Below are 18,263 nucleotides of genomic sequence, written 5' to 3'. Positions count from 1 at the left end.
TGTTTGTTTGGTGTCCTTTGTCAAAGAACGCCTTCTTTTTAATGACAAAAACACAAAATATGCAATATTTCAAAGTGTAATATTTGGTGTGAAGTAATTGGAGCCTTAAATAGATCAATAATTCATAACAACATTTATTTGGATTCATTATTATTTTTGAGCAAAGAAAAAAAAAATCCTGCTAAAATTCTCTAGGATCCAAAAGGGTGCCACTCATTACTCATTATTTAAACCTAATATCTCTATATCAACTTCAGATCTATTTGTCCATCATAAGTTTTTATAATTGTTTTTTGTTTGTTTGTTTTGTGCCCTTTTTGTCATACAAACCTAGTTGTTGTTTGTTTTTTATTGCAAACACCAAAAATATGCAATATGCAATATGCTCCCCAAATTTCAAATTGGAATATTGGATGTAAAGTAATTAGAACTTTTATAATGTCAATAATTCATAACAACATTTATTTTTGATTCATTATTATGTTTTGAGCAAAGATCGTTTAAAAAAAAATTTTTTTATTTTAAATAAACTGCTAAAATTCTCTGGAATCAAAAATTATATATATATATATATATATATATATATATATATATATATATATATATATATATATATATATATATATATATATATATATATATATATATATATATATATATATATATATATATATATATATATATATATATATATATATATTTATTTTTTTTATTTAAAAAAAAAAGTTTTTGTTTGTTTGTTTTATGCCCTTTGTCACAGAAAACTTTTTTTTAAATTTTTTTTATTGCAAACACCAAAAATATGCAATATGCAATATGCTACCCAAATTTAAAATTGGAATATTGGATGTAAAGTAATTAGAACTTTTATTATGTCAATAATTCATAAAAACATTTATTTTGATTCATGATTATGTTTTGAGCAAAGACTGTTTAAAAAAAATAATAATAATACAAATAAACTGCTAAAATTCTCTGGAATCAAAAATTATATATATTTTTTATTTAAAAATGTTTTAAATGTTTTTAAAAAAATGTTTTTGTTTGTTTGTTTTATGCCCTTTTTGTCACAGAAAAAAAAAAAATAATATTTTTTTTTTTATTGCAAACACCAAAAATATGCAATACGTTTCCCCAAAAAATATTTCAAAGTGGAATATTTGATGTGACGTAACTTGAGCCTTAAATCAATCAATAATTCATAACAACATTGATTTTGATGCATTATCACGTTTTGAGCAACAGTTTTAACGGAAAAAAATGCAGTTTTGTGTTGTTAGAGTCAACATTACAACTATCCTTACATTTCACCTGTTTGCTCTTTTTTTTTTTTAAATGTTTTTTATTTGTTATAGTACTTTTAAAATGTGCCACGGGCTGTAAAAAAAATAAAAGAATAAAAATAAAATGGAAAAAAACGTTAAGGGACCACAAATGGCCCCTGGGCTGCACTTTGGACACCTCTGCTCTAAGAAAGATGCGTTCAAAGTTGCTATTTTGAGTCGGTCATTTGAAACGTGAAGAGTTTTATTGCAAACACCAAAAATATGCAATATGCAATATGCTACCCAAATTTAAAATTGGAATATTGGATGTAAAGTAATTAGAACTTTTATTATGTCAATAATTCATAAAAACATTTATTTTGATTCATTATTATGTTTTGAGCAAAGACGGTTTAAAAAAAAATAAAAAAATAAAAATAAACTGCTAAAATTCTCTGGAATCAAAAATTATATATATTTTTTATTTAAAATTGTTTTTAATGTTTTTTAAAAAATGTTTTTGTTTGTTTGTTTTATGCCCTTTTTGTCACAGAAAAATAAATTTTTTTTTTTTTTTTATTGCAAACACCAAAAATATGCAATACGTTTCCCCAAAAAAGATTTCAAAGTGGAATATTTGATGTGACGTAACTTGAGCCTTAAATCAATCAATAATTCATAACAACATTGATTTGGATGCATTATTAGGTTTTGAGCAAAGACCGTTTAAAAAAATAAATAAATAAACTGCTAAAATTATCTGGAATCAAAAATTATATATATATATATATATATATATATATATATATATATATATATATATATATATATATATATATATATATATATATATATATATATATATATATATATATATATATATATATATATTTATTTTTATTTTTAAAAAAAAGTTTTTGTTTGTATGTTTTATGCCCTTTTTGTCACAAAAAACTTTTTTTGTTGTTTTTTTAATTGCAAACACCAAAAATATGCAATATGTTTCCCAAAAAAATATTTCAAAGTGGAATATTTGATGTGACGTAACTTGAGCCTTAAATCAATCAATAATTCATAACAACATTGATTTGGATGCATTATTAGGTTTTGAGCAAAGACCGTTTAAAAAAATAAATAAATAAACTGCTAAAATTATCGGAATCAAAAATTATATTTATATATATATATATATATATATATATATATATATATATATATATATATATATATATATATATACATATATATATATATATATATATATATATATATATATATATATATATATATATATATATATATATATATATATATATATATATATATATATATTTTTTTTTATTTTTTTTTTTTATTTAAAAAAAAAGTTTTTGTTTGTATGTTTTATGCCCTTTTTGTCACAGAAAACTTTTTTTGTTGTTTTTTAATTGCAAACACCAAAAATATGCAATATGTTTCCCCAAAAAATATTTCAAAGTGGAATATTTGATGTGACGTAACTTGAGCCTTAAATCAATCAATAATTCATAACAACATTGATTTTGATGCATTATCACGTTTTGAGCAACAGTTTTAACGGAAAAAAAATGCAGTTTTGTGTTGTTAGAGTCAACATTACAACTATCCTTACATTTCACCTGTTTGCTCTTTTTTTTTTTTTTATGTTTTTTATTTGTAATAGTACTTTTAAAATGTGCAACGGGTTGTAAAAAAAAAAAAAAAAAAAAAAAGTTAAGGGGCCACAAATGGCCCCTGGGCTACACTTTGGACACCGCTGCTCTAAGAAAGATGCGTTCAAAGTTGCTATTTTGAGTCGGTCATTTGAAACGTGAAGAGTTCAAATGTAAACACGCGATATGGAGCAGGAGAATTACGCACAGGGGCGCGCAATTACGCACGGACCTAAGTAAGGCGTAAACAACAACAAACCATCTAAATGTGTGATTTAAGATATCCAAACAAGCGACATAAGGAGAGAGATAGCAACATACCCACTTTCAACTCTTTTCCGAAGACGGTCCTCTCGCCCAGAGCCGAGCAGTTCCAGCGTCCATGTTTGAACTGGAACTGACATTCATTGACGGCCATCTGCGCGCCTTCCCCGATCACGATGATCGCGTCGGGCCGACTCTGACAGATAATCCGCTGGCGGGGGGCCAGACCCGGGATCTTGTTGCAGATGATACTGGCTCCGAGGGCCACCACCGAGGAGAAGCCGCTGCGGGGAGGGGACAGAAAGGATGGATCGGACTTTTTTTTTTATTGCTTTCTCCCGTGTGGGGGGGGGGGGTCGTTATAGGAGAAGTGTTGCCGGTGACGTCACGGACAACTCACCCGATCTTCAGGTAAACAACCCCCAAGCAGAGTAAAACCCGTAAGATCCATCTTCTGGTTCTCCGACTCATCGCGGCCTCGGGTTCATGCGAGGAAGTTCCCGCGAGGTGAGACGCGAAGTTCGAGGCCCTCCGCTCAGGTAAATCCCCACTCCACGAGCGGGAAACGCATGAAAAAAAAAAAAAGGTACACGACTTCACTGGCCTCGCGTCGAAGTGCGCCCGGATTCCTGGCGAGTGTCTCCTCTGCGCATGGCGAGGATGACGTCACCGCACAGGTAAGCGTGGAGGTGGACAAGTGCTGCGTTGCGTCGCGCACTTCGGCTTTATATGGCTCGTCCGGGTGGGGGCGGGGCCTCCAGCCCTGAAGAATCCCCCCCACCCACCCCCACCCCCGCCCCCTCTCTCTTTCTCTCTCTCTCTCTTCACTCTCTCACTTTCAGGTGTTTCCTTCCTCTTCTACTTACGCGACACAATGACGTCAATGTTCCCCCTAAATGATCTGCCAAGATTGAAATAAAATACACACGAGTAGTATGCATTCATTTATTTCACGTAAAAGTGACTTAGCAATACACACATCGCTCAATTAAACACACCGACGGCTACACAGCAGCTAAGCACACAGTAGCACACAAGCTAGATAAAGGCACTAAACAACATAAACAAGTGTCAATAGTTGCATGTTCATAGATAGATAGTACTTTATTTATCATACAATGTCTCCAAGGCGTGTTAGAAAGTATCCAGTAACAAGCGTGTCCGCATTGTTCAACTTACTACGCCATGAGCTTAAAGGCCTACTGAAACCCACTACTACCGACCACGCAGTCTGATAGTTTATATATTAATGATGAAATCTTAACATTGCAACACATGCCAATACGGCCGGGTTAACTTATAAAGTGCAATTTTAAACTTCCCAGGAAACTTCCGCTTGAAAACGTCGCGGTATGATGACGTATGCGCGTGACGTCACGAGGGCAAGGGAAGTGTTTGGACCCAATTCAAACACCTCTGTTTTCTTCGACAAAATTCCACAGTATTCTGGACATCTGTGTTGGTGAATCTTTTGCAATTTGTTTAATGGACAATGGAGGCTGCAAATAAGAAAGTTGTAGGTGCGATCGGTGGAGCGGCGGACTACAGCAACACCAACACCAGGAGGTTGTGTTGTGTTTTGAGCAGGATAGCAGACGCACTACAGTGAGTAAGCCCGCCGCCGCATCTAAGTTAGCTTCTGTTTTTTTAGCTTCGCCAAGCTGAATATTATTAATCGTGTATTTACATGTTCATGGTTTAATAGTATTTTTGATCTTCTGTCTATCCATCCAGTCAGGGTTTTTTTTTAATTTAGTTTCTATCTGCATTTGAGACTGATGCTATCACGTTGGCTACGTAGCTAGGTTAGCTTGTATTTTTTTAGCTTCGAAAAGCTGAATATTATTAATCGTGTATTTACATGTTCATGGTTTAATAGTATTTTTGATCTTCTGTCTATCCATCCAGGCAGGGTTTTTTTTAATTAGTTTCTATCTGCATTTGAGACTGATGCTATCACGTTGGCTACGAAGCTAGGTTAGCTTGTATTTTTTTAGCTTCAAAAAGCTGAATATTATTAATCGTGTATTTACATGTTCATGGTTTAATAGTATTTTTGATCTTCTGTCTATCCATCCCAGTCAGGTTTTTTTTAAATTTAGTTTCTATCTGCATTTGAGACTGCTATGCTATCACGTTGGCTACGTAGCTAGGTTAGCTTCTATTTTTTTAGCTTCAAAAAGCTGAATATTATTAATCGTGTATTTACATGTTCATGGTTTAATAGTATTTTTGATCTTCTGTCTATCCATCCAGTCAGTGTTTTTTTTAATTTAGTTTCTATCTGCATTTGAGACTGCTATGCTATCACGTTGGCTACATTGCTAGGTTAGCTTCTATTTTTTTTAGCTTCGCAAAGCTGAATATTATTAATCGTGTATTTACATGTTCATGGTTTAATAGTATTTTTGATCTTCTGTCTATCCATCCAGTCAGGGTTTTTTTAAATTTAGTTTCTATCTGCATTTGAGACTGATGCTATCACGTTGGCTACGTAGCTAGGTTAGCTTGTATTTTTTTAGCTTCGAAAAGCTGAATATTATTAATCGTGTATTTACATGTTCATGGTTTAATAGTATTTTTGATCTTCTGTCTATCCATCCAGTCAGGGTTTTTTTTTTTATTTAGTTTCTATCTGCATTTGAGACTGATGCTATCACGTTGGCTACGTGGCTAGGTTAGCTTCTATTTTTTTTTAGCTTCAAAAAGCTGAATATTATTAATCGTGTATATACATGTTCATGGTTTAATAGTATTTTTGATCTTCTGTCTATCCATCCAGTCAGTGTTTTTTTTAATTTAGTTTCTATCTGCATTTGAGACTGCTATGCTATCACGTTGGCTACGTTGCTAGGTTAGCTTCTATTTTTTTTTAGCTTCGCAAAGCTGAATATTATTAATCGTGTATTTACATGTTCAGTCACTGTGAATGTCCATTTCGCGTGCTCGACTCTCATTTTCAAGAGGATATAGTATCTGAGGTGGTTTAAAATACAAATCTGTGATCCACAATAGAAAAAGGAGAGAGTGTGGAATCCAATGAGCCAGCTTGTACCTAAGTTACGGTCAGAGCGAAAAAAGATACGTCCATCACTGCCTCTCAAGTCCTTCACTGTAACGTTCCTCATCTACGAATCTTTCATCCTCGCTCAAATTAATGGGGTAATCGTCACTTTCTCGGTCCGAATCTCTCCCGCTCCATTGTAAACAATGGGGAATTGTGAGGAATACTAGCTCCTGTGACGTCACGCTACTTCCGGTACAGGCAAGGCTTTTTTTATCAGCGAGCAAAAGTTGCGAACTTTATCGTCGATTTTCTCTACAAAATCCTTTCAGCAAAAATATGGCAATATCGCGAAATGATCAAGTATGACACATAGAATGGATCTGCTATTCCCGTTTAAATTTAAAAAACTCATTTCAGTAGGCCTTTAACTTAATAAAGTATTGTGACCACGAGGGGTTGGGCACTAATAATTATTATACCAAATAAGACGTTGCAAGAATCGTGTTGAACAGAGAATTGATTCTGAATCAAATCGTCACCCCAGGAATCGGAAGGGGGGTGGCGTGAAAAATAATCTGTCCTCCAAAATTTCGCCCCTAAAGGGAGAGAGTGAAAAAATATTTTCCCCACAAAGGGGCGGGAAAATTAATCTGCCCTCAAAGGGTGGGGGCATGAAAAAAATTCCCTCCCTAAAGGGGAAGCGTGAAAAAAATTATGTCCCCGAAGGGGGGCGTGAAAAAGAATCTGTCCTAAAAGGGGGGGCATGAAAAACTTCCGTCTCTAAAGAGGGAGTGTGAATTTTTTTTGACCCCACAAAGGGGGGAGCGTTAAAAAATTCCGTCCTTAAAAGGGGAGCGTAAAAAAAAAATCCCCACAAAGGGGGCATTAAGAAAATTTGTACCTAAAGGGGGAGCGTGAAAAAAATGATGTTCCCAAGTGGGGCGTGAAAAAGAATCTGTCCCCAAAGGGGGCATGTGGAAAAATTCCGCCCCAAAAGGGGAAGCGTGAAAAAAATAATGTCCCCAAAGGTGGGCGTGACAAATAATCTGTCCTCAAAGGGGGGGGGGGGTGTTAAAAACTTCCGTCCCTAAAGAGGGAGCGTGAAAAATGTTTGACCCCACAAAGGGGGAGCGTTGAAAAATTCAGGCCGTAAAGGAGAGCGTAAAAAAAAAAATCCCCACAAAGGGGTCATTAATGAAATTCGTACCTAAAGGGGGAGCGTGAAAAAAATTATGTTCCCAAGTGGGGCGTGAAAAATAATCAGTCTCCAAAGGGGGCGTGGGAAAAAATGCCGCCCCTAAAGGGGAAGCGTGAAAAAAATAATGTCCCCAAAGGGGAGCGTGAAAAATAATCTGTCCTCAAGGGTGGGGGTATCCAGTAACAAACGTGTCCGCATCGTTCAATTTACTGCGCCATGAGCTTAACTTAATGAAGTATTGTGACCACGAGGGGTTGGGCACTAATAATTATTATACCAAATAAGACGTTGCAAGAATCGTGTTTCACAGGGAATTGATTCTGAATCAAATCGTCACCCCAGGAATCGGAAAGGGTGGCGTGAAAAATAATCTGTCCTCCAAAATGTTCGTCCATAAAGGGAGAGCGTGAAAAAATGTTTTCCCCACAAAGAGGCGTGAAAATTAATTTGTCCTGAAAGGGTGGGGGCATGAAAAATAATCCCTCCCTAAAGGGGAAGCGTGAAAAAAATTATGTCCCCAAAGGGGGGCGTGAAAAAGAATCTGTCCTAAAAGGGGGGGCATGAAAAACTTCCGTCTCTAAAGAGGGAGCGTGAATTTTTTTTGACCCCACAAAGGGGGGAGCGTTAAAAAATTCCGTCCTTAAAAGGGGAGCGTAAAAAAAAACAATCCCCACAAAGGGGCATTAAGAAAATTTGTACCTAAAGGGGGAGCGTGAAAAAAATTATGTTCCCAAGTGGGGCGTGAAAAAGAATCTGTCCCCAAAGGGGGCATGTGGAAAAATTCCGCCCCAAAAGGGGAAGCGTGAAAAGAATAATGTCCCCAAAGGTGGGCGTGAAAAAATAATCTGTCCTCCAAAATTTCGTCCCTAAAGGGAGAGAGTGAAAAAAATAATGTCCCCAAAGGGGAGCGAGAAAAATAATCTGTCCTCAAGGGTGGGGGGTATCCAGTAACAAACGTGTCCGCATTGTTCAATTTACTGCGCCATGAGCTTAACTTAATAAAGTATTGTGACCACGAGGGGTTGGGCACTAATAATTATTATACCAAATAAGACGTTGCAAGAATCGTGTTTCACAGGGAATTGATTCTGAATCAAATCGTCACCCCAGGAATTGGAAAGGGTGGCATGAAAAAATAATCTGTCCTCCAAAATTTCGTCCCTAAAGGGAGAGCGTGAAAAAAGGTTTTCCCCACAAAGGGGCGTGAAAATTAATCTGCCCTCAAAGGGTGGGGGCATGAAAAAAATTCCCTCCCTAAAGGGGAAGCGTGAAAAAAATTATGTCCCCGAAGGGGGGCGTGAAAAAGAATCTGTCCTAAAAGGGGGGGCATGAAAAACTTCCGTCTCTAAAGAGGGAGCGTGAGTTTTTTTTAACCCCACAAAGGGGGGAGCGTTAAAAAATTCCGTCCTTAAAAGGGGAGCGTAAAAAAAAAAAAATCCCACAAAGATGGCATTAAGAAAATTTGTACCTAAAGGGGGAGCGTGAAAAAAAATGTGTTCCCAAGTGGGGCGTGAAAAAGAATCTGTCCCCAAAGGGGGCATGTGGAAAAATTCTGCTCCAAAAGGGGAAGCGTGAAAAAAATAATGTCCCCAAAGGTGGGCGTGAAAAAAAATCTGTCCTCAAAGGTGGGGGGGGGGGGGGGTGTTAAAAACTTCCGTCCCTAAAGAGGGAGCGTGACAAAAGGTTTTCCCCACAAAGGGGCGTGAAAATTAATCTGCCCTCAAAGGGTGGGGGCATGAAAAAATTCCCTCCCTAAAGGGGAAGCGTGAAAAAAATTATGTCCCAGAAGGGGGGGCGTGAAAAATAATCTGTCCTCAAAAAACGTCCGTCCCTAAAGAGGGAGCGTGAAAAATGTTTGTCCCCACAAAGGAGGACCGTTAAAATAATTATGTCCCTAAAGGGGAGCGTAAAAAAAAATATCCCCACAACAGGGGCATTAATGAAATGTGTACCTAAAGGAGGAGCGTAAAAAAAATTATGTTCCCAAGTGGGGCGTGAAAAATAATCTGTTCCCAAAGGGTGCGTGTGAAAAAATTCCGCCCCCAAAGGGGAAGCGTAAAAAAAAGAATGTCCCCAAAGGTGGGCGTGAAAAAGAATCTGTCCTCAAAGGGGGTGAATTAAAAACTTCCATCCCTAAAGAGGGAGCGTGAGAAATGTTTGTCGCCTCTAAGGGGAGCGTTAAAATAATTCCGTCCCTAAAGGGGGAGCGTAAAAAAAAATTCCCCATAAAGGGAGCATTAATGAAATTTGTACCTAAAGGGGGAGCGTGAAAAAAATGATGTTCCCAAGTGGGGCGTGAAAAAGAATCTGTCCCCAAAGGGGACATGTGGAAAAATTCCGCCCCAAAAGGGAAAGCGTGAAAAAAATAATGTCCCCAAAGGTGGGCGTGAAAAATAGTCTGTCCTCAAAGGGGGGGGGGGGGGGGGGGGGGGGGGTTAAAAACTTCCGTCCCTAAAGAGGGAGCGTGAAAAATGTTTGTCCCCACAAAGGGGGCGCGTTAAAAAATTCAGGCCGTAAAGGAGAGCGTAAAAAAAAAAATCCCCACAAAGGGGTCATTAATGAAATTCGTACCTAGAGGGCGAGCGTGAAAAAAATTATGTTCCCAAAGTGGGGCGTGAAAAATAATCTGGCCCCAAAGGGGGCGTGTGAAAAAATGTCACCCCTAAAAGAGAAGCGTGAAAAAAATAATGTCCCCAAAAGGGGAGCGTGAAAAAGAATATGTCGTCAAGGGTGAGGGGTATTCAGTAACAAAGGTGTCAGCATCGTTCAACTTACTGCGCCATGATCTTAACTTAATGAACTATTGTGACCATGAGGGGTTGGGCACTAATAATTATTATACCAAATAAGACGTTGCAAGAATCGTGTTTTACAGAGAATTGATTCTGAATCAAATCGTCACCCCAGGAATTGGAGAGGGTGGTGTGAAAAATAATCTGTCCTCAAAAATTTCGTCCCTAAAGGGAGAGCGTGGAAAAAAAAAATTCCCCACAAAGGGGCGTGAAAATTAATCTGTCCTCAAAGGGTGGGGGGCATTAAAAAATTCTGTCCCTAAAGGGGAGGGTAAAAAAAAATATCCCCACAAAGGGGAAATTAATGAAATTTGTACCTAAAGGGGGAGCGTGAACAAAATTATGTTCCCAAAGTGGGGCATGAAAAATAATCTGTCTCCAAAGGGGGCGCGTGAAAAAATTCCGAACCTAAAAGGGAAGCGTGAAAAAAAATATGTCCATGAAGGGGGGCATGAAAAATAATGTGTTCTCAAAGGGGGGCATGAAAAACTTCCGTCCCTAAAGAGAGAGCGTGAAAAATGTTTGTCCCCACAAAGCGGGAGCGTTTAAAAATTCCGTCCTTAAAGGGGAGCATAAAAAAATTAATTCCCCACAAAGGGGGCATTAATGAAATTTGTACCTAAAGGGGGAACGTGAAAAAAATTATGTTCCCAAAGTGGTGCGTGAAAAATAGTCTGTCCCCAAAGGGGGCATGTGAAAACATTCCGCCCCGAAAGGGGAAGCGGGGAAAAAATAATGTCCCCAAAGGTGGGCGTGAAAAAGAATCTGTCCTCAAAGGTGGGGCATGAAAAACGTCCGTCCTTAAAGATGGAGCGTGAAAAATGTTTGTCCCCACAAAGGGGGAGCGTTAAAAAATTCAGGTCGTAAAAGGGAGGGTGAAAAAAAGGATGTCCTTAAAGGGGAAGAGTGAAAAAGGGGGGGCGTAAAAAAAATGATGTCCCGAAAGGGAGGCGTGAAAAATAATCTGTCCCCAAAGGGGGGTCGTGAAAAAATTATGTCCCTAAAGGGGAAGAGTGAAAAAAATGTTTCTCCACAAAGGGGGGCGTAAAAAACTCTGTCCCTAAAGGGGGAGCATGAAAAACTATATGTCCCCAAAGGGGGGTGTGAAAAAAAATCCATACTTAAAGGTGGAGCGTGGAAAAAAATTGTGTCCGCAAAGGGGGGCGTGAAAAATAATCTGTCCTCAAATGGAGGGGGAGTGAAAAAATGATGTCCCTAAAGGGGAAGCGTAAAAATAAAAATCTGTTCCTAAAGGGTGAGCGTGAAAAAAAATGATGTCCTCCAAAGGGGGGCGTGAAAAAGAATCTGTCCTCAAAGGGAGGGAAGTGTGAAAAAAAATCTGTCCCCACAAAGAGGGGTGTGGAATAATAATCTGTACCTAAAGGGTGAGCGTGAAAAAACATTATGTCCCCAAAGTGGGGCGTGAAAAATAATATCCGTCCCTAAAGGGGGAGTGAAAAAAGGATGTCCTTAAAGGGGAAGAGTGAAAAAGGGGGCGTAAAAAAATGATGTCCCGAAAGGGAGGCGTGAAAAATAATCTGTCCCCAAAGGGGGGTCGTGAAAAAATTATGTCCCTAAAGGGGAAGAGTGAAAAAAATGTTTCTCCACAAAGGGGGGCGTAAAAAACTCTGTACCTAAAGGGGGAGCATGAAAAACTATATGTCCCCAAAGGGGGGTGTGAAAAAAAATCCATAGTTAAAGGTGGAGCGTGGAAAAAAATTGTGTCCGCAAAGGGGGGCGTGAAAAATAATCTGTCCTCAAATGGAGGGGGAGTGAAAAAATGATGTCCCTAAAGGGGAAGCGTAAAAAAAAAAATCTGTTCCTAAAGGGTGAGCGTGAAAAAAATGATGTCCTCCAAAGGGGGGCGTGAAAAAGAATCTGTCCTCAAAGGGAGGGAAGTGTGAAAAAAAATCTGTCCCCACAAAGAGGGGTGTGGAATAATAATCTGTACCTGAAGGGTGAGCGTGAAAAAACATTATGTCCCCAAAGTGGGGCGTGAAAAATAATATCCGTCCCTAAAGGGGGAGTGAAAAAAGGATGTCCTTAAAGGGGAAGAGTGAAAAAGGGGGGCGTAAAAAAATGATGTCCCGAAAGGGAGGCGTGAAAAATAATCTGTCCCCAAAGGGGGGGGAATAAAGGGGAGCGTGAAAATAATTATGTCCGAAAAGGGGGGGGCGTGAAAAAAAATCCGTCCCCAAGAGGGTGGGCGTAAATTGACCACCATGGCAAGGTCTTAAAGGGTGTGATTGGATGTTCTCCAAGGAGGAAGTGAACATTCCAGCAGGTTAGAAAGTGTATTAAACACGACTAAGTCAGACATATTCTGTGATTTTTGTAACTCAGCTTCTTGTCAAACAACACAAGTTGACAAACAAGACTAAGAACATATTTTTATGAATTAACTTTTTCAAGATGAGAACATTTTACAGAGCAAGGGTTATTTTTCCTGTTGTTGCCTAGCAACACGAAGCACAAATGATTGTGTGTGTGCACCCTCCGTCCCCCTCCCACACCACACCAAGCCCAATAAAACCAACAAAAAAGTCATTATGCTGTTTCCATGGCAACTTGGAGCAGAGGGACTACCCTGGCTGCACCACAGAGCAGAGACAATGACAGGGAGATACGGCACCAACAAACTTGATGAATTATTTTGTCAAGCAACATGTCTTTTTTCACCACAGCACCCTCTGCTGGATCTGTGGTGACATTACAAAATGATTATGATCTATACATATGATGAAAATGATGGAATAATAAACAATAATAGTGTCAAATATAGAAAAATAAACAATGTCTAATACAAAATAATGAAACAATAAACAATGACTAACATAGAATAATAAACAATGTTGAATATAGAATAATAAACAGTGTCTAATATAGAATAATAAACATTATTGAATATAGAATAATAAGTAATGTCTAATATAGAATCATAAACAATGTCTAATATAGAATCATAATAAATAATAATAATAATAATAATAATAATTTAATAGAGAATAATAAACAATGTCGAATGTAGAGTAATAAACGATGTCTAATATAGAATAATAAACAACATCTAATATATAATGATAAACAATGTCTAATACAGAATAATAAACAATGTCTAATATAGAATAATAAACAATAAACAATGTCTAATATAGAATAATAAACAATGTCTAATATAGAATAATAAACAATGTATAATATAGAATAATAAACTATGTCTAATATAGAATAATAAACAATATCTCACATAGAATAATAAAACATGTTTAATATAGAACAATAAACAACATCTAATATATAATGATAAACAATGTCTAATACAGAATAATAAACAATGTCTTATATAGAATAATAAACAATGTCTAATATAGATTAATAAACTATGTCTACTATAGAATAATAAACAATAAAAAATGTCTAATATAGAATTATAAACAATGTCTAATATAAAATAATAAACAGTAAACAATGTCTAAAATGAATAATAAACACTGTCTAATATAGAATAATAAACAATGTCTAATATGCAATAATAAACAATGTCTAATATAAGATAATAAACACTGTTTGATATAGAATAATAAACAATAAACAATGTCTAATATATAATAAAAAACAATAAACAATGTCTAATATATAATAAAAAACAATAAACAGTGTCTAATATGAATAATAAACAATGTCTAATATAGAATAATAAACAATGTCCAATATAGAATAATAAACAATAAACAATGTCTAATGTAGAATAATAAACACGGTCTAATATAGAATAATAAACAATAAACAATGTCTAATATAGAATAATAAACAATGTCTAATAGAGAATAATAAACAATAAACAATGTCTAATATAGAATTAACAATGTCTATAATAGAATAATAAACACTGTCTAATATAGAATAATAAACAATGTCTAGTATAGAATAATAAACAATAAGCAATGTATAATATAGAATAATAAACAATGTCCAATATAGAATAATAAACAATAAACAATGTCTAATGTAGAATAATAAACACTGTCTAATATAGAATAATAAACAATAAACAATGTCTAATATACAATAATAAACAATGTCTAATATACAATAATAAACACTGTCTAACATAGAATTAATAAACAATAAACAATGTCTAATATAGAATAATAAACACTGTCTAATATAGAATAATAAACACTGTCTAATATAGAATAATAAACAATAAACAATGTCTAATATAGAATAATAAACAATGTTTAATAGAGAATAATAAACAATAAACAATGTCTAATATAGAATTAACAATGTCTAATGTAGAATAATATACAATGTCTAATATAGAATAATAAACAATGTCTAATATAGAATAATAAACAATAAAAAATGTCTAATATAGAATTAAAAATGTCTAATATAGAATAATAAACACTGTCTAATATAGAATAATAAACAATGTCTAGTATAGAATAATAAACAATAAACAATGTCTAATATAGAATAATAAACAATGTCTAATATAGAATAATAAACAATAAACAATGTATAATATATAATAATAAACAATAAGAAATGTATAATATATAAAAATAAACAATGTATAATATATAATAATAAACAATGTGTAATATATAATAATAAACAATAAACAATGTACAATATATAAAAATAAACAATGTATAATATATAATAATAAACAATAAACAATGTATAATATATAATAATAAACAATGTATAATATATAATAATAAACAATAAAAAATTATAATATATAATAATAAACAATGTATAATATAGAATAACAAAGGAGCGCCCCCTAGTCGCTTTCCCTATACTCTGGCGACATCTAGCGGCAGCTCGCACGCCTGCAAGCCTGTACTTCCTGGTTGTTGCGTCATCTACAAGACGCTTGAAGACGCTGGTACGTGACGGCTGCTGACGGCGGAAGTTCGGCATGAACCCCCAGACGTTAATCAGTGACTGTCTCCTTCACATTTTCACTTTCCTCCCCGTGGAGGACTTAATCAGCGCGTCCGGAGTTTGTAAGGTAAGCAGCAGGCGGAATGCCGAAGTAGCTCCGAACAACAAGAACAACGACGACGACGACATGACGTGTGATGTTTTGTAGGACTGGCAGGATGCTGCTGAGACTCAGTGGTTATGGAGGTATGTCGTCTTCTTCTTCTGCGGGCTTCCTTCCGGCTGTAACCCGGATGTTCCCCTCACCTGGCAGGAGGTTGTGTCTGCAGCGATGGTTGTTCTGCAGCCAGGTGGTGTTGTCCAGCTCGCACGTCAACCGCTCCTGGAAGAAATACTTCCTGCGACGGTCCTGCTTGGAGAAGGAGATGAAGGACGGACGGAGTGGAGGCTACACCTGTAAAAGTCTCCGGGGTCACACAGGTGAGTCCGCTCTCAAACAGGCTTCTCCCGCCTTTTTGAGACGGTCAACCGTTGCGGCAACTTTGTGTTCTCCTTTGATGAAACTGTCGTCCGTCAGGGAGCATAGTGGGCGTGGTCTACCTGCAGGTGAACTCACCCGGAAGTCCCGACCCATGGAGCACATCTTCCACGGTCTGCAGTGCTGCCACTGACGGTTCGGTCCGAGCTTGGAACGTCCAAACTGTCAGTAAACATTTCTTCTAAATAATACAAATACACTTCAGTTGTCACGTTATTACTCTCTATTAACGGATTATGTGCGATATCACCGCCACATATTAACTAATCATGTGCGATATCACCGCCACATATTAACTAATGATGTGCGATATCGCAGCCTCATATTAACAAATTATGTGCGATATCGCAGCCTCTTATTAACAAATTATGTGCGATATCACCGCCCCATAATAGTGAATGATGTGCGATATTACCGCCCCATATTAACTAATCGTGTGCTATATCACCGCCACATATTAACGTATGATGTGCGATATCGCCGCCCCATATTAACTAATCGTGTGTTATATCACCGCCCCATATTAACTAATGATGTGCGATATTACCGCCAAATATTAACAAATGATGTGCGGTATCACCGCCGCATATTAACTAATGATGTGCCATATTGCAGCCTCATATTAACTAATGATGTGCGATATCACCGCCCCATATTAATGAATGATGTGTGATACCACCGCCCCATATTAACGAATGATGTACGATATCTCCGCCCCATATAAACGAATAATGTGCGATATCACCACACCATATTAACTAATGATGTGCAGTATCAAAGCCCCGTATTAACTAATGATGTGCGATATCACTGCCCCATATTAACGAATGATTTGCGATATCACCACCACATATTAACGAATGATGTGCGATATCATTGCCCCATATTAACATATGATCTGCGATATCACCGCCCCATATTAACGAACAATGTGCGATATCACCGCCTCATATTAACGAATGATGTGCGATATTACAGCCCCATATTAACTTGTGATGTGCGATATCACGGCCACATATTAACTAACGATGTGCGATATCACCACCCCATATTAACGAACGATGTGCGATATCACCGCCTCATATTAACAAATTATGTGCGATATTACAGCCCCATATTAACTAGTGATGTGCGATATCACGGCCACATATTAACTAACAATGTGCGATATCACCACCATATATTAACTAATGATGTGCGATATTACCGCCCCATATTAACTAATGATGTGCGATATAATTGTCCCATATTAACTAATGATGTGCGATATCACCGCCCCATATTAACTAATGATGTGCGATATCACGTCCTATATTAACGTATGATGTGCGATATCTCCGCCATATATTAACTAATGATGTGTGATATCACCACCACATATTAACTAATGATGTGCGATATCACCACCACATATTAACGAATGATGTGCGATATCACTGCCCCATATTAACGAATGATGTGCGATATCACAGCCCCATATTGACGAATAGTGTGCGATATCACCGCCCCATATTAACTAATCGTGTGCTATATCACCGCCACATATTAACGTATGATGTGCGATATCGCCGCCCCATATTAACTAATCGTGTGTTATATCACCGCCCCATATTAACTAATGATGTGCGATATTACCGCCCAATATTAACAAATGATGTGCGGTATCACCGCCCCATATTAACTAATGATGTGCCATATTGCAGCCTCATATTAACTAATGATGTGCGATATCACCGCCCCATATTAATGAATGATGTGTGATACCACCGCCCCATATTAACGAATGATGTACGATATCTCCGCCCCATATAAACGAATAATGTGCGATATCACCACACCATATTAACTAATGATGTGCAGTATCAAAGCCCCGTATTAACTAATGATGTGCGATATCACTGCCCCATATTAACGAATGATTTGCGATATCACCACCACATATTAACGAATTATGTGCGATATCATTGCCCCATATTAACATATGATCTGCGATATCACCGCCCCATATTAACGAACGATGTGCGATATCACCGCCTCATATTAACGAATGATGTGCGATATTACAGCCCCATATTAACTTGTGATGTGCGATATCACGGCCACATATTAACTAACGATGTGCGATATCACCACCCCATATTAACGAACAATGTGCGATATCACCGCCTCATATTAACGAATTATGTGCGATATTACAGCCCCATATTAACTAGTGATGTGCGATATCACGGCCACATATTAACTAACAATGTGCGATATCACCACCATATATTAACTAATGATGTGCGATATCACCGCCCCATATTAACTAATGATGTGCGATATCACCGTCCTATATTAACGTATGATGTGCGATATCTCCGCCATATATTAACTAATGATGTGTGATATCACCACCACATATTAACTAATGATGTGCGATATCACCGCCACATATTAACGAATGATGTGCGATATCACTGCCCCATATTAACGAATGATGTGCGATATCACAGCCCCATATTAACGAATAGTGTGCGATATCACCGCCCCATATTAACTAATCGTGTGCTATATCACCGCCACATATTAATGTATGATGTGCGATATCGCCGCCCCATATTAACTAATCGTGTGCTATATCACCG

The 18,263-nt window shown here is 36.8% G+C and overlaps 2 protein-coding genes across 3 annotated transcripts in view; both read left to right on the top strand.

The window, feature by feature from the left end:
• Positions 1-18,263, top strand: part of LOC133653462 (protein Wnt-7a-like) — a 263,307-nt gene that overhangs the window by 13,488 nt on the left and 231,556 nt on the right. The gene's annotated exons all lie outside the window — the stretch shown is intronic.
• The window catches only part of LOC133653461 (F-box/WD repeat-containing protein 12-like), a 35,617-nt gene continuing 32,401 nt past the window's right edge, over positions 15,048-18,263 (top strand). The window contains exons 1-4 of one of the 2 annotated variants that reach the window (XM_062052752.1): positions 15,048-15,225; positions 15,307-15,344; positions 15,412-15,578; positions 15,676-15,800. In XM_062052752.1, the coding sequence (XP_061908736.1) occupies positions 15,133-15,225; positions 15,307-15,344; positions 15,412-15,578; positions 15,676-15,800 (423 nt within the window). In that variant the 5' untranslated portion in view covers positions 15,048-15,132. The remainder of the gene's footprint in view (positions 15,226-15,306; positions 15,345-15,411; positions 15,579-15,675; positions 15,801-18,263) is intronic. The other variant, XM_062052751.1, reaches the window with a different exon arrangement.

The sequence above is a fragment of the Entelurus aequoreus genome, linkage group LG07 (assembly GCF_033978785.1).
Source record: "Entelurus aequoreus isolate RoL-2023_Sb linkage group LG07, RoL_Eaeq_v1.1, whole genome shotgun sequence".
NCBI lineage: Eukaryota > Metazoa > Chordata > Actinopteri > Syngnathiformes > Syngnathidae > Entelurus > Entelurus aequoreus.
Note: the sequence above shows the minus strand (reverse complement) of the source record. Positions and strands in the feature narration are given on the sequence as shown.